General features: G+C 39.0%; 1 protein-coding gene across 4 annotated transcripts in view; it reads left to right on the top strand.

Annotated features, from left to right (window-relative positions):
• The window catches only part of khdrbs3 (KH domain containing, RNA binding, signal transduction associated 3), a 90,966-nt gene that overhangs the window by 39,643 nt on the left and 30,539 nt on the right, over window positions 1–20,784 (top strand). For all 4 annotated transcript variants that reach the window (XR_013280359.1, XR_013280360.1, XM_077507697.1 and 1 more), the window contains exons 2-6: window positions 3,695–3,813; window positions 8,829–8,945; window positions 17,182–17,328; window positions 17,900–18,039; window positions 20,204–20,384. Coding sequence is in view for 2 of the 4 variants with exons in the window: in XM_077507697.1 (XP_077363823.1) it covers window positions 3,695–3,813; window positions 8,829–8,945; window positions 17,182–17,328; window positions 17,900–18,039; window positions 20,204–20,384 (704 nt within the window). In the remaining 2 variants the exon portion in view is untranslated. The remainder of the gene's footprint in view (window positions 1–3,694; window positions 3,814–8,828; window positions 8,946–17,181; window positions 17,329–17,899; window positions 18,040–20,203; window positions 20,385–20,784) is intronic.

Consider the following 20,784-nt stretch of genomic DNA (forward strand, 5'->3'; position numbering starts at 1 on the left):
GGAAATAAACACAGTTTCAGAGTCCATGGGAGAAATGGCTGTATTTTGGCAAACCTACATTTTTCTGCTGTCAATTATAAAAGAACGGGACGGGACAAAAAGTAGGGAGTCTATTCTGTTATTTGGTAGATTCGGTTTATATATAATTTATTGAATGGAATATCACGTGAGTATTGGAAATGTAAAAATTTTCTATAATGACTGGCAGTGAATGAGTGACGGCGAGGTGGTACGCAGCTCACTTTTTAAACGACCCAGCACCCAGTCGAAGAGCGAGCGGTTTGTTGGCGCCCACCGGCTGACATCTAATCCCGAGCTGCGTTTTGTTTGTATATCGCACCTGCTGGCCGGCTGAGTCGGAGGTCAATTCTGATGCGAAATGCGACGTCCTCCTTAATAAGTCAAATCTTCTTCTTCGAAGAGAGCAAAAAGTGGGCCAAATTGAAGCTGAAACAATCTCGCTAACAATCTCAGCAGCGGCACATCACAGAACGAGTGTTTTGAGAGCAACACCTCGCTGAGGAAGGAATCTCTCTCTCGGAATTTTGCTAGGTGATGCATTAATATTAATGTTGTTGTGTTTTTTTTTCGTTTTTTTTTTTTTTTTTCCTCCTTCAGAATGCGTGCGTTCGCTCCACCCTCAGGATAAACGAGGGCTCAAAGAGATCTCTATATCCCTGATAGCTCAATTATCCTTTTTCCTTGGTAGGAAAAAGAAAAGCATATCAAAGAATTTTAATTACTTCCTGCAATATTAATGCAGTGGGAGCTTTATCGATAAATCACACGCCCCCTTTATTAATTCTAATTTGCACATCTTTGCCTTAGCATAATTGAAAAGTGTGTGTGTGTGTGTGTGTGTGTGTGTGTGTGTGTGTAGTTCATCTGTCTACGAGTAAAACGTTTGATTTCATCATTCTCTGACAAGTCAAGAGAAAAAGATTATGTTGCACAGATTTTGACCAATTAATCTGGACTTTTAATGATTAGAGTCCTATCTTACACTTTGCACCTATTTATTTTTATAATCTTCCCTTTAAGCACATATTCCTGTTAGAAAGTTCAATGCACAAGTATTTTTGATGCATACAATGTATCCCCCCCCCCCCAAAAAAAAACAAAAAAAAAACAATCACAGATCATTTTTGACCTATAAAACCCAATATCAACGTTTTCACAGAAACTGCATGAAATGGCAATTTTATTTTGTTTTTTTTGATATGAGCCACAACCACAACAGATGGACCAACGTGGCATGTCTATAATTATTGCTGGATTTATTTATTGGCTGATTTATCTGTATGAAATCAAATTGCCGATAATTATCGGAAGATTTCTTTATCTGTTTGACGTCAAATTGGTCTAATTGCCGATAATTATCGGCCACCGATATTATCATGCATCCCTAATTACAATAGGCTATAATGTAATTAGCAAGAAAAACGTTCTACTACCATTTGTGTAACATTATGACACAGCGCAAACATTGCAAGTATTATTGTCTACATTTATTTATGCAAATAGTCATAGCATGTCGGAATCTCTGGCAAGGAAATATTTCTTCCGACTTTATTCCTCTAACATTTCATCTTGTGACAAACTTTTGTCTTTTTTTTCTTTTCAATGTGTTTCTAAAACTCATTCGCCGCATATGAAGCAGTCACCAAAAGTAATAATAATGATAAAAAAAAAACACTAAAGGCTTGGGCTGCCCTCATCTTTTTTCTAAATCATTTTTATGTTACACGAAACAAATCCGAGATGGAGTTTGCCCTCCGTCTCACCCTTTCTCTTGCCAGGAGTTTTATTTATTTATTTATTTTTCTTGTTGCCTCTGTGCATTCACAAGTTGCCCTTTCTGCAAAATCATTTTACCAGCACTGAAAGGCCGCTGTTATCCATCTGATTAAGTGCTCAAGGTTACGCCTCGAAATACATCAAAGTCTACCGCGGCTACAGGAAAAAGTGTCAGGGGCAACCTTTTTTTTTTTTTTTTTTTTTTTTTTTTTTTTTTTTTTTTTTTTTTTTTTTTTTCCTGTAGCTTGTAAGTACGTACATGTTCAAGTGTCCACCTCCACTGAGCACATGAAAGGGACTAGACTGTAAAAGTCTGCCCAAGTAAATTGATATCAGCTCAAATGAAAAGGAAATGAAGTTTAGAGTACCAACACATGCATGAGTGGCACTGAAGGGACCCAAATTGAATGTTGATGATCTTTTTATTTTCAGCCTGAGCTCCCTTACAAAGTGATTCTTACTGATCGAGCAGCACTTTGTTTTAAATGGACGAAAAGTTATTAGAGAGAAAGTTTTTTTTTTTTTTTTTAAATGTTTTCTATGACCTTTCAAGAACTACAAGATGAAGCGAAGATTGTTTCACAGGTGCTTATTTTGCTTCATCTTCACGTTGTGTGAAATGCTGAATTTAAATGTCAATGACTAAGAATAGCATTGAAGAATAATCTTGCTATTTAACATTTGTTTTGCATTTTAATTATATTTTATGGAGTGGAGTTATGTCTGAAAATTTTATCCATATCATATTGCATATAAGTAATAAGTAAAGGTAGAGAATAATTTCATTCTACCAATTGGTACATCATAAAGTGCAAATGGCAATATGTACATTAAATAATTAAAGATGGCACAGAAATTAGTCCATATTAAATGTTCTGCCTTCCTGTCAGAACTTGGCAAAGCTGGACATGTCGTGTCTGAAGTGCGCATTCACGTGGGTGATGCGGGTTGCTCCATTGAGATAATTGGATTCTTTCATTCAGGATAATTCAATGGAACAGCGACAACTGCTTTCAACAAAAAGGGGCATGATGGGCAACAAATCGGCAGCAAAAAAGTTGTGTAAATTCTCTCTCAGAAGGCCATTGTGAAAAAAAACTGGACTACATTGCCAACCAAAACAGCAGCACATATTGAACAATTTAGTATTAAAAATGTCTGTCTGTTGAACTTTAATATACTCAGTCGTAACTGTACCCAGCTGTAAAGTGCACGCAAGAGTTTTTTGTTTACATTTTTTTTTTAGTTGAGGAATAAGAGGCGGTTTATTATTTGAAAGTGGTGTTCTGATCGATCGGCCGTTTTTCGTGGAAAAGGACATGTTGATCAATGCCTGTCATTGCCCATCACCAAACCTATCATTTTTTTTCTTTTAATAATTTGAAGAAATACTTCTTTTAAGTTAACACAGTTCTCAATTGATCTCTTATCGGCTGTCAATTTTTTCCACAAAAAGACTGTCAATATTTGTCAAAATACCTGTGCGTAGATGATCGCCAGCCAATAATAGGTCTACTCTATGCAATATGTATACTGCACGTTACAGATCAAACCTGTAACTGAATCATTCTGTTTGTGCATTTTCTGTACTGTCAATTTGAAATAATGTCCTGATTTTGTATAATAATATAAAGGATATTTGGATTGAATGGATTTTTTTTTTTTTTGATTCATCAATTAATCATAAAAATAATTGACAGATTAATCGCTAAATTGAAAAATATGCACATAATCCATGTGATCTGTATCAGAATCGGTATCAGCTGATCTCATTCATGGATGATCTGGATTGGAATCGGCAGCATAATAACGTGATCGTAATATTCCTATTTGGAAAAAGAAAAAAAGTTTTTGCCAACAATCAAAATAAAGAAGACTTCATTTGCTGTTTTTTCAGAAATTGACAAGATTCAGAAGGACGAAGGCAAGGAGGAAGAGAAGTTCATCGACGTCGTCATCAACAAGAACATGAAACTGGGCCAGAAAGTTTTGATACCAGTCAAGCAGTTTCCTAAAGTAAGTCGAGATATTGAATGCGTGCCGTGCGCGGTGTTTATTTATAGATAATGCAACCTGCTCTAGTTTGGGTTTCAATTCCTCACAAACAGCTTCTTGATGTTTTTGTTATATTGTTGAATGTTGTTCGATGTAACATAGCATGATGACATCTTATCAAGTAGAAAGGTATTCAGATGTTGTCTCTTTGTCACAAACTACATCTCTATTACATTGACCTTGAGCAATGCCACTTTGATGTCTCACCACGTTCATACGTCTATGAATATTTATGAATATATGATTGAGGAGAATTATTTCACAGCAGATTTCATTTTCTTGCCTCTTGCGATGGATTTCTCCTTAGACGTGGTAAATAACAGCCATTTTCGCTGTTCCTAAAGCCATTTTTTTGAGTCATTTCAGTGCACTGCCACAAACCAAAAGGAGCACACAAGGGCTTAAGAATAGAAAAATGGCCAACTGGAGTCTGAGGTCATGCTACGCTTTCTGTTAGGTAATGAATTGTTAGCACTTTCTGCTTCGAGTCATGTCGTGGTGAGCATTCCAAAAACTTTCCGTTAATTGAAGATTCTAACATCCATCGGTGTAAGTGTGTTTTGGGGATTTACTGCATTATAATCGTACTAAAATCTCAAGGTTAAGAGTTAGTGAGATAATATACCCTGGACTCAACTGGACCGCTCAGGCAACATCCCAATAACCGTGCTCATAATCTGTTTACATCCTAAATAGCAACTATCATCAAGATTCAGATCATTACTTGCACAGTAAATAAGATGTACATCCAAGAAGAGTTTGGATTTATTGGACAAAGCTTTGAGGCTTGTGCTTTTTGTGCTTAGTCTGGCTTCACAGCATTTGCTTTGACATATTTGATAAGGTGAGCCACTGATACGCTGTTTAGAGCTCCAACAAGCCACCGGGGGGGGGAAGACAAATTCAATTTGTTCTGTTTGGCAGGTAGCAATGGCACAAGCCATTCATCTGAATTGATTTTTTTTTTTCCTCATTTGTGCTGCTGAGCATCACCTTTTGGCTCTGGCACTCGGATGGCGCAACCCTTTCCAAATGACCATTTCCAAGTGTGTGCGTGCGTGTGAGACATTCTGCCTGTGCAAAAAGAGCTCTTTGCTGTCCAGTTTAAGATAGTGCCATTATAGTAAACGCTAGGTGGCAAAACTACTCGTACATACTGGTGGAAAAAAAAAAAAAAAGGAACAATTTCAAACACAAAATTTCCATATTTTATTAACTTGTGCTCATATAGTGAGAAGAACATCGTTTGTATGTTGTTGTTTAAGAACATTTTCGACTTTTATTTATGACTTAAGTCAATCCACCTTTGTTGATTCAAGTTCAAGTCACAAAAGGCAAAGTCAAGTTCAAGTCACCAAGGTTTGAGTTAAGTCAGAGTCCACAAGGTCTGAGATCAAGAGTAAACCTTAAGACAGAAAAATACTATTTTCATTCTCACAAAGTTAGACAAATTTCATTATGCTCACTAGGGGGCCAATGTCAATGCTGGTCTATTTTGATAATCAGAAAAATTTTATTTGAAGTTTCTTCTGAAGTAGGACGTTCATTTTCAGAAATAAGACTTGGATGAGTTGAAAAAATCTATTTCAAGGGTCCAATGCCTGAGTTCGAGACAAGACCGAGTCAAATGCCAGGGAATCCGAGTCAAGTCGGTGACCCTGCACGATCGGTGACGCGCATGTACAGAAGATCCCACCATCTTGGATCGCTAGCTAATACTAATACTTTACCCCAGAGAAATGATAAAAACGGCTGTTTATTAATTTTGGTAGTGAATTGGGTTGTCACAAAACTGGGTTGTAATCGAGTAATAAAGTTTGACTGACCTATCTGACTGTTCCTATCTGTTTTGTTGACATTCCCTTTAGCGCAGCACCATCTAATGGATGTATAGCGTAACCCCAGCCTCTACTGTAGCGCCTTATATATGGAAAAAAGTTTTAAAATGTCATTTATTGTAGGTGCGCCTTATAATGTGTTGTGCCTTTTAGTGCGGAAAATACGGTACTATACTATAAGATATAATTTTTAAACACCAGAAGCTGCTGATTTTTAGTCAGAACGTATTTGCCGCAAAACCTTCAGTTGTCTTTATAAAAAAGATAATGGATGGGGAGTCTTGCTTCTGTGAATCTGTTGCTGGTTTGTGTTCTCCCACGTTGGCTGATATCTATTTATCAAACCCCAAGATCTCAGTCAGTCAAAAGCTGGTCTGTATGTGCCATCTCCAGAAGAACAGGACTATTTTATACAAATTTGTATGAATCCTTTTTATGATAGAAGCAGCAGCAGGGTCGACGAGTGGTTAGTACGCTGGATCTCTTGTCAGAAGGCACTACAGACCCATTAGCAAGGCGTAAGGGCTGCCGGTGGTTTATTTCCAACATTGTGGTGTTCCTCCCTGCCTGGAGAAACAAGTGATCGATCCCTCGACTCTCCTTCTTGTCCTGCTGTCTTCAGCACGACGACTCTGCTCGGGCTCCCTTTGAGCACCTGGCCGACGCGAATGATGAAAAGATCTCAGCTGCTTACCCTAAAGTAACTGACCACCACACCACGTATTCTTTGCCATTCTTTAGCCTCTTTCAAGATGATGGTTATAAATAATACCTTGGCTCCCGACTTTTATCTTAAGAAAAGTGGAGGTTCTTGTAATTTCTCATACATCCTCTTTTTATTGCGACCGTTTCCCAACATAGCATCACAATCCCGTGGCGCAATGACATCATATGAATCCAGACGGGTCACATAATCCCCCATGATACCGAAAGCATTAGCAAATCCTGGAGCATTAGTCACAGGACAGATTTTTGTGGATGATAAACAGTCGGGGATTTATATATGTTTAGAAAACTCATATATTTGGATCATTTTTTTTTCACATATGAGGAATGGTGTTACTGCTCAAAAACATATTGGCTGATGTCGTGCTTTTAACTTGAGTATGTCTTAATGCACCTCGGAAATTGCATGAACCCACTGGAACTCCACATTCACAATTTAAGGTCGTGTATTTTATCATTAATAGTATTAGGGAATATTGAGTATAGGGTTTTCCCGCAGTGCTTTATAAGCACGACTGGCTTTCACTCTAGATGAATAGGATTTGGCAAGTACATTTTAATAAGACATATTTATTATTCATTTATGTGTAGTGGTATCGATCAAAATAAGAATTCATGTTAATGTCACAAGTAAAAGCAGTCCTGTATAAAAGTAGATCATGTTCATTTAGTATGCATCCAACCATAAAAAAAAGAAAAGATTCTGCTTTGTGTTCTTTTTAATGGCTCCACACATGAAAGGTTTTAAGGAAAATCCTTATTAGGATTCTGCAAATGAGGTCTTGCGAACTCCAAAACACTTTAAATATTATCATAAAAATTTCGATCCTCCTTGATAATCCTTTTCTGCCTATCATGATCACCCTTGTCTTGGCCCCATGTCGGATGTTTGACAAGAACGAAAAGGCGTGCTGAATACGACTTTGGCTGTGTCCGGCCCTGCAAATCATTGTTCCATCCCACAATACAGCTCAGTGATCAAGGCTGGATCCATGTGGAGGATGATGAATGTGCAGGCAATTGGTTATACTCAGCACATTCAAAAAAATTCCTGACAACCTCTTTCTGGTGGATTTACTAGGGCAAAAAAAAATAAGATGTGTTTTTTTTTTTTTTTTTTTTTTTTTTAAAAGTAAAGTGACATTTTCACAAACCTTACCATATGATCAAAGTTGATGAAAATGTACCTTGTCAGCCATCTACTCAAAATATTCTGTTCCAGTATCCAATCTTGGTTTACAAGTACAAAGTAGCAGCGAAAGACTTGATGTAGTCTGTTCCTAAAGACAAGGTGAATGAGGAAGGTGTGGTCTGACGAGGCGGTGCGTTTTAGAGTACAATTTGGGTGGACAATGGCAATACTTATGAAAAACATTAGTTGCTTAGATTGCCTACTTCCAACAGTACATGGGGCAATCTCGCTCTCGCAGGGAGTCTCATTACGTTGAAAAGTCCTATTGGCTCCAAAGTGGCGATGCAAGGTTATTATGGGACAGCGGCAATATCCATCACTCAACAGTTCAACAGAATGACTCCATATCGCAGGAGGCCACTTACCCCATTTTGCTTGTGTTAGGTTTAAATTAGCGCAGTGGGTATTCACTTCAACCTAGCCCTCCGCATATGCTCGCATTCAATTACTGACATTCCAAACAATTTGTGATATATGCAATGGATCAAAAACACCAACCTTGCTGGGACTGAAAAAAACAAAACAAACATGCTACTGTACTAGAGTAAATCACTACCGCTCTCCTCTCAAAGCCATCAGCCAGGAATTGGCGGCCGCCCCCGAATAAGCTCGGTGAAGAAAAGAGGAAAGGGTGATGGGAGGTGTTACCCCCTGCCAGTTAATTGATGACTCCAACAGTTAAAGGAGACGGCGGAATAAGTCACTGACGAAAGAAACGTGCAGTACGGCAAAAAGGTTTGGCCGCCTTTTGTCTCACTTTGGCCATCTCCGGCTGTGAGTGGAATTGGGTTTGGCCACTGTTAAGGTTCCTTTCGCTTTGATGGGTCTCTGAACGCAGCACTACTTGGCATAGTGATGGCACGGCATTTGGGTTTCAATGACAAAACGCAGCGACCTTGTGAGTTACTGACAATTCGGAAAAGAGAGGCTGTAATTCAGTAATCCACCAATATTTCAACACTAACATATGATCGATGGTGACTTTGATTATTTCTTCATGTAACAAAAGCCCTCACGGTGACAAAATACGGTTGATTTACTGCCTGTATTGATCCGACCAAGCAAGGAAAGAAAAGGTTTTATTAGCTTTCGTGAAAGAGCTTCTCCAGGTTAAAACTACGTCAAATTGACGGGAGCGTCTTGGAGCTTTATCTCGAGCAAACAGCTACTTGATTGATCCCCTCCACTCTGTGTTTTTTTTTTTTTTTTTTTTCTTGCAGTTTAACTTTGTGGGCAAACTTCTCGGGCCACGTGGGAACTCGTTAAAGAGGCTACAGGAGGACACCCTCACAAAGATGTCCATTCTGGGCAAAGGCTCCATGCGGGACAAAGAGAAGGTAAAACTCTTTCACTTTTAAACTCTTCAGAATAAATGCATGCCAGTAAGTGACCAACTCCATTTTAAAAATATAATTACAGTTTTGGGTTTTATGGTCGTAAACACGGCCTCACCCATAATGTTCCCCCATTAAGTTTTTAAAATGTCAACAAAATAAGGAACCATCACACTTGTGATCAACAGTTCAAGTGAAATGTATTCATTTTTTCGCAAAACTCGTACTGACATTTGGAAGATGGGAAACTAGTGACTAATAATGAATATTAATAAATCCAATATAAGGTTGTCTTGCTTTCTTACAATTTAAAAGATGTTTTGTCAAAAGTGGAACTAATGAGAAGTTAGTAAGCATAATAGTACACAACGTCAGGCCAACTTCAAAATAAATTGTTCCTTATCAAATAATTAATGGAGATCAATGCCTTTGAGCGCTTTTATTTTGATGTTGCTCCTGGCAGCACCTCACAGGCTGACTTGACCTGTCTTACTGAGTGTTTTTTGGGACATTTATATTGCTGTCACAAATGGTTTCTACCAACGTCAACAACACAACTTGTTCAGGAATCACGTTCAATTGCTAATTAAGGGCTTAATTGCACTGACAATGTATTGTACGACCACTGTTAGTTAGCAGCATCTAGCAATGCTCAAGTTGAAGGCAGTTTAATAGACGAAAATAAGTGCACACTTTGACGCTGACCGCCTGACACAGTTGACATTCTTACTGAACTGTCACGTCGTCTCATAGACCAGAATCTATGGGGTGGAATTTGTCTAAAATTTCACTAACATTTCTAAAAAGGAAACTAGTGTGCTGCTCAACAGAATTTAAATTTCAGTCATTTAAAAAAAAGAAAACCAGTTGGTTATTTGGTAAAAAAAAAATCTGTTTTTATAATTGCTGTTTAAGCAAGCAAAAAATGTATTTTTTCATTTTTATCTGAATTCTCGATTAGGTGATAGAATTTTTAGTTATCCAAACACCAAAATATTCATTCATTCATTCATTCATCCATCCATCCATCCATTTTCTTAACCACTTGCTCCTCACAAGGGTCGCGGGGGATGCTGGATGCTGAACTGGTTGCCAGCCAATTGCAGGACACACAAGGGACAATTCGGAGCACCCAATTAACCTGCCGCGCATGTCTTTGGAATGTGGGAGGAGCCTGGAGAACCCGGAGAGACCCATGCAGGCACGGGGAGAACATGCAAACCAAAATATTCAAACACTGCAAAATTCAAGGTTTTGTTCATTGTACCACAAAGGAACACTAATGCATGCAGGCAAGCCTAAAGCAGACAACACATTGTAAAGCTGAATGCTATGATTGAAGACTAATTGGGTATTTCTTGGACTAAAAGCCATGTATTTTCTGAAAAGGAGAGCAAAATTCCGCTTAACATGGCCTATTCATCAATGGTTATGTGGGTGTCTAAAGAGAGGATATAAATGACTCCAATGGCAGCTCAGAAGAAGCAGGATTGATTGCACACTTTGTTAGTGGGGAATAAATCGACTTGGCCGGGCTCGTCGTCTCTGTGATTTGTCGTCCACAATAATTCCTGTTATCATACAGCGTATTCTTTTTGATCATGGTGATCAATAGTCTCAGACGGTCCAGGAGAGATCCGTCGTGGAGATGTGCTGACCCAAGCACCCGCACCTGTCTGCACATGTGCGATTTAAGACCAGGCAGCTGAACTCGGCTTGTGGCGGCTTCCCTCCTTTATTAATGGAGAGAGAGATGCTCCTATCTTCTGTTTGCTGACGTTTCTGGTGTGGAGTTGAGCAGTTTTCAAGGCTTGGAATTCCTGGGACTGTGAACCAGGAAGTCAGGCTGCTTGTGCAGGCAAAACACCCGAAGGCCGTTTTAAAAGGGAGTAAAAATACAGCCGCCTCCTTCCCACAGACGTTCTGATACTTCTATTTTAATTTCTGTTGGTAAAACACACGTTGCCTCCGAGTTGCACTTTAGGTGGTGAAGTTTCCATCCTACGGTGGACGAAAATGTCCTTTCACAAGTCACGAATCAAGCAGTGTGTTGGGAAGATAAAAGTGTACATTGCTCGCCGTGTTTCCCTGAGACACCTTAAAGCGGCCGGATAATTGCCCTAATATTTGCTGCTCTCGTGTTGACAATCACGTCAGCGCGGAGGTGTCGGCAGGCACCGAGCTGTCGGCAACCGAGTCTGCCTGCCCGCCTCGTTATGGCACCTCGGCTGTCCTGCCGCTGTCAGGGCACTATGATGTAGAGGCATCTGTGTCGCACGACCCCCCCCTCTTGTTAGCGCCTTAATTAACTCATCCATTTTCCTCCCTGAGACTTTCTCTCACAATCCCAACGTAGACCGTAAAAATTAATTTACTATGCTTCGCTTACAGCGTGATTGAATTCTTGTTTTAATTGTCAGGGTGCATCCCTTTTATTCTACTTTTGGGTTTTTCTTTTTAAACAAATGCATTCGACTTATACGTAGCAAAATGGAGAGTTGAAATGCAGGCTTTTTAGCTCATGTTGCCGGCAGAAAGAAGTCCTTCGTGATGGAACACATCACAGGAGGTAAACCGAGGGATTGCTGCTTCTATTTATGCCACGATGACTAACCAAATAGCAGAAAAGATGAAAGAACGCATGTTGTCATCACAACAGAAAATGTATTGATTGCTTTCTTGACTGATTAGCGAAGCTGAGGCGAATGCACTGTAACATTCAGTTAAATTAGCAAACTTTCTAAGAAATGGGTTTGGAGTGATCAAGACACCTACTTGCCTGGTTAGTGGATGGAACATGTTGCAAAAAGGATGGGTGATGCCATTTTATATTCTTGAATATGTTAACACCTTAGTGAATCAATGAATTCTAAACTATAATTTGTCGTAAGGTATCGTACCATATTTTTTGTGAAATCCCACTACATGGCGATCTAAACATTGTGGTACCTCAACTTACCTGAGTTGCGAATTGTTGGGCCATTTTTTATTTTTTATTTTTTGCTTTCACTCGGGAATAAAAATTGAACCAACAATCAAGTTATGAACTTGGGCATACAAACAAGCGGCTATTTTCGTGAAAATGTCTAAGAAGTTCAACTGTGTGCCTTCCATTTAGATTGACTGTTTACATACAGTCAATGACCCAATATATTCACCCAATATTTAAGTCTTAAAAGAACTTGTATACACGCAAGCCTGAATAAAACCCCCCTTTACTTATCCCAATAGTTGGTCATTTAAACATATCCGGAATACCTCGATCGAACAAGGCATTGATTTTGTGTTCTGTGCATTCTCTAGCTGCAAGGAATCTTGGACTTTTTGAAAACAGGAAGTACTTGGACAGTATGCACAGCGGCCATTTTCAGTTGCCACCCTCTAAGCGAGACGAACTTGAATAGATTTTTTTTCGCTGTGTTTTCACGTTATCTGTCTGTACAACGAAAATGCCACACTTAGTTTATAGACACATATATGCGTGTACTGTACCGTATATAAAACGGTGTGTTTGGCAGCCTACCTGAAATACGCAAGCAGAGGCAAACAAACATGGAAAGAATCATACTTTTGGAGACAGTCAACTACTTTCTTAGCGTGATGAGTTACATGAATGTAAACACCGTAGAAAGTTAAAAGCAGAAATTATGTCTTATTGCATATTGACGTTGTCCGTGCGTCACAGGGATTTGAATATGTGGGAGTAATACTGCTCACGCATCTAAACGTGCTATCCCGAAACTTTCAGAAACCGGAATTTTGACTGTATGCATTCAAATGTATGTAAAATGACAACAAAAGTAATTACATCTAACCCTCTCAAACGGATCTGTAGGCTACAATATCGAATCGGTAATCCGACTGAGTCGAACCGAATCCTTCTACATTGAAATCGAACCGTCCTTGAATCATTTCGCACCCCTCAAACTAGATTGAATCATCTTTTGTGGAGAGATGCACACCCCTAATAGCCTTCCTTCCATTTTGCTTCCCAGTAAATGTCTGACGCTGTAGATTGGCCATGATTCTTCACCTGATGCTGAGCTGGCAGCATCATATAATCCCTCCCCATTTTTCCCCAGACACCTTCCTTTAATATTTAATTTGAAAGTGGATTTAACTCAGTTGTTCCCTTCCCTCAAAACCCTGTCTTCAAAAGCACCAGCGTCCACCCTGTGCGTTTCCAGGGTGAACCGCTACGTCGAAGAAGATTTATTGGGGGTGGAGGGGCGGAGGAGGATGATAGCGCCAATAGATGTGAGAAACAGACAGCTGTAATCTGTCGCTGTGGGCTGCTTAACTGCTGTTGGCGGGATCATGGATGCATCTTATCGGCACTGATAACACGGCCCCCGTGACTCTGAAAACTTCTGTATGCAGGTGGTGTTCAGGCATGTAGACTGAGATATACCACCAGGTGCCATTTCCACTACATATACGAGTAATGTAATAAATGCAAGGTGATTGGAGATTATATTTTTGTCGGATCATGGCGGAGACATTCACACATCCGGCATTATCCTACACCTTCAACACATTGCAAAAAGTCAAAACAAAATTCACGGTTTTCCCAAAATTAAACATTTTCGACCAAAATTTCTCCATTCATTCCCAATGGCACGCTAAACATTGCACATTTACATTGTTCGGATTTGAAATCCAAAGCAGTAATATTACTACATTGTCACCAATAAATTCACATATTCTACATTAAGCACTTATTTTTCAAATTCATTCACTGACACTCCATTCCAAGTTCAACACAGCCCAAAAATTCTTGCTATTCAGGGTTACTATTTTTCATTTTCCACAATTTCATTTTCTCCATAAAATTGTAAATTTTACCACCAAAAATTCACTACTAATTCCCAATGGCACATTAAACTTAACAGATTCCGATGGTTCATATTTGAAATTTAAATCAATCAGCACATTGAATTCACCTTGGGAACAATTTTCACCATGCAGTCACATTTGCCACAAGTTCAACATTTTCCCCATTAAAATACCCACAGATGATTGTTCGTCCTCTGTGTGCCCAGCGATTGGCTGGCAACCAGTCCACGGTGTGCCCCGCCTACTGCCCAAAGCCAGCTGAGATAGGCTACAGCAACCCCTGTGAGGAATAAGCGGTCAAGAAAATGGATGAATGGAAAATACCCACATTTAAAAAAAAAAATAAAAAATAAATAAAATAAAAAAACACAAGAAAAGATTGTTGTGCTATTCTTCTCTAGTTTCTACATTTTTTTGACAGGTACAAATGTTCCAATTTTAAACTGTATCCCAGCTGCATTAAAAAAATAAATAAATAAAAAAGCAAAATAAGATTTATATATATATTTTTAATTTCTCTTTCCATGTTTCTTTGGACAGCTTCAAACTGTTTCAACTTTAAAGTGTTGAATCTATGCCTACTGTAAAATAAAAATAAAAAAAATAAAAGCCAAACTATATATATATATATATATATATATATATATATATATATATATATATATATATATATATTATTAATAATTTTTATTTATTTATATTTGACTGATTCAAACCATTCCAACTTTAAACCGCTCTGGTTATCCCTACTGCAAAATTTCTAAATAATAACCAAAGATTTAAATATTTTAGTTTGTCTCCTCTAAATTCTATATTTATTGACCAGTTCAAAATTTTCCGATTTTAAATTGTTCATCTTATTCCAAGTCATTTTATATCATTCCTGTTTCATTCCACAATACTTGATTCATCGTCTCAGCCTTCACACACCATTTCACCAGAAATTGCATTCTCTAATTTATGAGCTTGTTTTTTTTTTTTTTTTTTATTATATAAACAGTACCTCAGAGGTTTGATCTGTTCTTACAATGTCATGGCTGTCACAGACTGTATAGCTTCCCCACCAATGCTTTGAATTTTAAAGCAGATGCGCCCAAATGACTCAACGGTACCATGAAACTGAGTCATCATTTTAAGACAATAATGATTGTTTTCCCAATGCAAATATCCCAACACATGAAAGGGAAAGGCAGGGCCAGATCCGCGTCTGTCCTCACACTCTTGCTTACACACTCAACACCGGCGGCTCGGTAAAAGCCCAGATTTATGGAGGAAATTACCATATCATTAACATACCACAGGCGCTCTTAAAAGAAGGTTATTTATAATTAGATGACATCAGAGACACTGGCTCGCATGGTGCTGAGGCGGGAGAAGGGAAAGAGGAAGTAGCGACAATCGGAAAGCCCCGGAGAAGACTCTTTCAGTGGAAAAGGGAGAAAGTGGGACACTGAACCTGTTGTTTCTTTGTGTGATGCTATCAGAGACATTTGGGGCTTTTTGCCGTCCTATTTCCCGCCATCAACATTATCCTGGCCTGTTTCTGTCTGGGCCTAAGTGGTCCACAGCCCGCCGCTGTTAACATGCTATCATTTGCCATCGTGGTCCTGAGCGAGGTGTGAGGCTTGTAGGGTCTTTTTTTAAGTGGGCTTAACTCCACTTAAAAAAAGACCTTCAACATTTAGCTTTACAACTCAAGTGGCGACGAATGATCAAAAAATTGAAGTTGTGGAGGGATTAAAGCTCGCGTAATTCTTCCCCTGAAAGCATTTTTAGTCTCAAGCTGGTGAAAGTAGGATGGAAATAAAAGTGACATGTGAAACAAACTCGAAAGCAGCATATGCTCCTAACAGACTTAATGTCTGCTATGCTGTCTGAACTGACAAGCTGATTAATGTGTAGATGTACAAATTTGGTTTAGGAGCCTCTGGCAAACACATTCTCGCCACTTTCTTGAAGAAGAGGTGTAATATGTCACGTGAGAAATTGGATCCAAAAGTACACAGGACACAAAAAACAGAGACTTTTTATACAAAAAAATACAAAGTAAGAACAGAGAGCAAGGCTGGATGCAGATGGCCTCGAAGAAAGAACTTGATGAAGAAAAATTGACCAAGAATCCTCGGCTAAAAAACATCAACGAATGTATCGCTCAGTAACTCCAGCTCGGATCATGTTCCATTCGTATGACACAATAAAGGCTTATATGACAAAATAAGAGTGACAAATATAGAACCATAGCAATTGACATCACTGTAAGTGACAAATACAGGACCACAGTAAACACTGGCCCAACGTCAGTGCTTGTCTTTGGCATGTTTCACTGTCCGTTTTGGCGACTTGGTTGTGAAGTGCTGCCTCCACAAATGAAAATACTATTGATACTTTAACTCTTTCTATCCAATAACTATTGTTTTAGACTCGGCATTGCAGCTTCACTTCATATTTAGTAGAACATTTTTCCATTAACAATTCACATTGTAGTTACACCTTGTCTTATTATTCAAGTTAAATGGAATGGGGCCAAAACTAGCTATCATATGTGCATTCTAGCACTTGAAAAAAAAAAAAAAAAAATATATATATATATATATATATATATATATATATATATATATATATATATATTGCATAATGTACTCAAACAATCATGACTGGATTTGAGCATGAACATTTGTACTTGCACTACACACAATTTGAAATGGTAGCATTAGCATGTAGGCTAATGCTAATGCACCATGAAAAGCTTTGGTGATGGCAGAGATTCTATCGTTACAAACCAGTTTACCGTCAAAATCACTAAATACTGAGGTGTCAAAATTAATTTACGAAACAACTAAACAATTATCAAATTAATCGGCAACTATTCTTAATATAGCATTTCAACAATAATAATTATCTAGTTTTTGTAGTACATGAAAGCAGACTGGATTCATAAAGTATCAACGGGTGGGAAAAAATCATTTTGTACTGCACTTAAAAAATAATAAAAATAATAATAATAAAAAATCAACGATTCCTTGCTTAATCGGTAGAATAATTCTAAAAAATATTTAATAGCTCTGTAAACAATATTGTAACTGTTTTTTTTGTGTTTTTTTTTTTTTTATCAACATGAATGTTAACATTGCTTGTATTTACTGTCAATTGACTAACCGGCTTGAATTTCAAATGCAGCCAAATTCTCATTTGAGGAAGTGACAGGACAAAAGCAACCAGTCATGACTGACATCTGCAGTCCAAATAATTCTAAGGATGCCTGTTTACAAGAGCCCCCGAGAAACATCTCCTCCAGTAAAGCATCATTCGCTCGCCGTAATGGGAAATGTGGGCCAATCGCGCGAGCTGACAGCTAACTGGCATCCCATTTAGCTCAATTTTTTATTTTTTTTTGCCTCGTCAGGAAGAGGAGCTGCGCCAGAGCGGCGAGACCAAATACCAGCACCTCAACGAAGACCTGCACGTCCTCATCGAGGTCTTCGCCCCGCCGGCTGAGGCCTACGCCAGGATGGGCCACGCCTTAGAGGAGATCAAGAAGTTTCTTATACCAGTATGTTGCGCGCACACACGTCCTAACAATGACAAATGTCCTCAACGGAACAATGACCTTTTTTTTTTTTTTTTTTTTTTTTTTTTAAATCACACACATATCCACACACATTAAGGAGGGACGCTCCCACCACCGTATCCTCCGAGGTAGCAGTATGCCGCACCGAGCTTATTTACTCTCCCGCCATTTATTATAGATGATCTCTGCAATGCTCTCAGCTATACTGATTTACATCTCATTAATTATCCGCACTCGCAACCGAACCAAGACTTTTTTTCTTCTGTCCCCATGGAGTACATTGACACATAAGAGTCATGTCAAAACACATTTAAATGTTTTTGTGATTCTATTCCAATGTCGTTGCATGCAAAAGGCAAATGGTCTGCCTCTATTGTATTTATTTTTTTACTATCTCATGAACAGCAGCACTGTAAAGGACGCTAATTAGATGTTCCTGGCGCTGTAGCCCTGGAGATAACATCTGTAATTGAATACAGTTTAATTGAAAGTGAGCCTATTGCTGTGTGTGTGCGCGCACATGCGAGAGTGTTCTTTTTAAATTTGTGTGCAGGATTACAACGATGAGATCAGACAGGCCCAGCTGCAGGAGCTCACGTACCTGAACGGAGGCTCGGAGGATGCCAAGGTGCCAGCGGTGAGGGGCAAGTCAGCCACCCGTGCAAGAGGGACACCTGTGCCAGGACCCCCCAGGTAACCTGCTTCACATCCTGTGTGCGTGTGTTTTTGGATGCATATGTGTGTGTGAGCGTGTGTGTGTGTGACAAACAAAACAAACAAACAAAAAAAAGAACAAACGTGGGTTGCTTCGTTCAAGACGACCCAAAAATTGTCATTTTGTACAACATAACCTCAAATTATTTGGGTCATTTTGTACAAGACAAGCCCCAAAATTGGAGTGTTTTGTACTGGTGGGGTTGGGTTTTTCTTTGTATTTTGGGTGTTCATGTTGTCTTTTGTCTGGTTAGTGTTTTTGATACGTTGTCTCGTCATGCATAACCACGTCCACCTGTGTGTTAAAAATCACTTTTTCAATTAACATCCCATATCTAGTCTACTAATCAAGGACGTCCAGTGCATTACGTACAGGTTCCAATTCAGAATGGACCAACAAGGTGTCCTCTGAAAAGTACTGAAATGTTTTGTTTATGCCAAAGTATTCCTATCCTATATTTAGTCTTACAAGCGCTTGCACTTTTACAATGAAAATATTAGCATAAACGCCTTTATCTGCAAGTGATCTTCAGGGCAACGCTTTCTTCTCTGTCATCCCTCTGAGCTTCCAGTCTCGGTTCCTTTTTAGATGTCGCACAAAATAAAAAATACTGGTGGCCATTCTAAGATTGTTTGCGCTTTGAAGTTTGAAGAAAAACCCACAAAGTGCACATTTGTTTATATTTGCAATAAAAATACAGCAACACATCTAAGTTAAACAAGGACACACAGGTTGTTTACATTGCTATAGTTTGGATATAATTGGCTAGGTTTTAATTCAAGCTGTAATTAGTGCATAGCATGCGTAATCTGGTTATAAAAAAAAAATCAGTATATACGATGAAGGTCGAGTACAGTTTGCTGTTTGTTTGCAATGGGAGTTTCATTTTTGCTTTCAATTCACAGAGTGCGGATTAAAAAAAAAAAAAAAAAAGTGTTCGAGAAAAGATTGCCCCTCAACCTCCTCAGCATCAGCCTGTTCTCATTTCTATCAAGTAAACATCCACCGCTGTCCCGGATGGTCTTAAGAAACCGACTGGCGCAACAGAAAGCATAGAAAGCAAATGACCTTCCGAGCCACCTTTTGGTGGGTTTTTCTGTTGCTTCACATCATTTTACTGCCCTTAAGAAGATTTAGCCGACACGATAAAAGCTGCACCGTTTTTAACAAACCGCAAGGTCAGCCAGCCTTTGACTGCAAACATACAGTAGATGCGTTTTTTTTTTTTTTTCTCACTCGATCTCACTGAGTGAAGGCATTATCTGACTGGCAAGCTACCACCATCAAAAAGAAGACTGTGTGGTAGTAATGTATGCATGTATCTCCAGAACCCATGAAATAAATGTGGTGTTCCCCAAGGTTCAATTTTAGGCCCAATACTTTTTAATCTTCATTTGCTTCCCCTTGGGGATGTCATCAGGAGACACAGCGTCAGCTTCAAAATTGTCCTGACTAGGCTCATGCAAGGGTTATGTTTACACTCATGACTAGTGTCATTCAAGGGTTATGTTTACTGTCATGACTAGGGTCATGCAAGGGTTATGCTTACTGTCATGACTAGGGTCATGCAAGGGTTATGCATACTGTCGTGACTAGGGTCATGTAAGGGTTATGTTTACTGTCATGCAAGGGTTATGTTTGGGTCATGACCGTGAGGTCAAGTGTCTGTTTTAAACTGATGTAACCAGCATCTAGTTTCAACTGGTCTTAAGCTATGTGATGTCAGGAATCTTTAATCTCTTTATCTAGTCAACAGCCAATCAGATAATTCCATGTCAGTCCTGTTACCCACATGTCTAGCCACAACCAATCAGATCGATATAAGCTTTCTGAGAAGTGTGTTTTTGGCGGATTATTACCTGTGTAACTGTCGTTGTTTCTCGTCTAGTCAAATTTTTTCACGCCTCTTGATATGAATAAATAGTTGTCTTATTTGTGTCTGCGTTTTTGGGATCCAACCCCAGCACATTACAGAAACATTGATGGTATACAATGCTATGAGTGTAACAGCATCCTTAAATGCTTTGCCGGGATGTTGACTAAGCACACATGCGTCCATTTTTCTTACTACATTGTGCTTGGTAATGCAAAAAACTTGACTTGTGGTTTCATGCACATTCAGCTAACATTTGTGTTTGTCAGGAGTCGAGGAGGAGTACCCCCTTTGCATGCGGCCATGCCCAGAGGAGCGGCACCCAGGGGAGCCCCACCCAGCCGCACACAGTCTGCCAGGGGCAGAGGGGTGCAACGAGCCAGGGGAGCCCCCCCAGCAACCGGATACAGACCAGCGCCACCCATTGTCCAGGACACTTATGACGAATATGTAAGTGTCTGTTGCGCACTAGTTTGTGGTCTGAAGAAGAACATTATGATGTCAGCTATGAAAAGTGTTACTAGTAATTTGTTCAATGAATTCAACGTGTGCAATTTACAAGATAGGGACCAAAAAAAATAATCACCAATCACAGCTCAGCTTGTGAATGTCACATGACCAAACCTAGAAAACAGGTGAGCTGTGATTGGTTACCTGAGTCCTTGTGAGGTCATTTCCAGTCGACAGCAAGTTGCAAAATGTGTTTTGAAAGGTACTAATTGTACGTGAAAAATAATGAAATTTTCAAATTAATTAGACAAAATATTAACTTTTTATTGCTAGAATGGGCTAAATAAGTGAAGTATCCCTTTAAATTAGTAAATGATATGAATGAATAAGGCTTAAAAAA

Source organism: Festucalex cinctus, chromosome 19, assembly GCF_051991245.1.
Source record: "Festucalex cinctus isolate MCC-2025b chromosome 19, RoL_Fcin_1.0, whole genome shotgun sequence".
In the NCBI taxonomy this organism is placed as follows: Eukaryota; Metazoa; Chordata; class Actinopteri; order Syngnathiformes; family Syngnathidae; genus Festucalex; species Festucalex cinctus.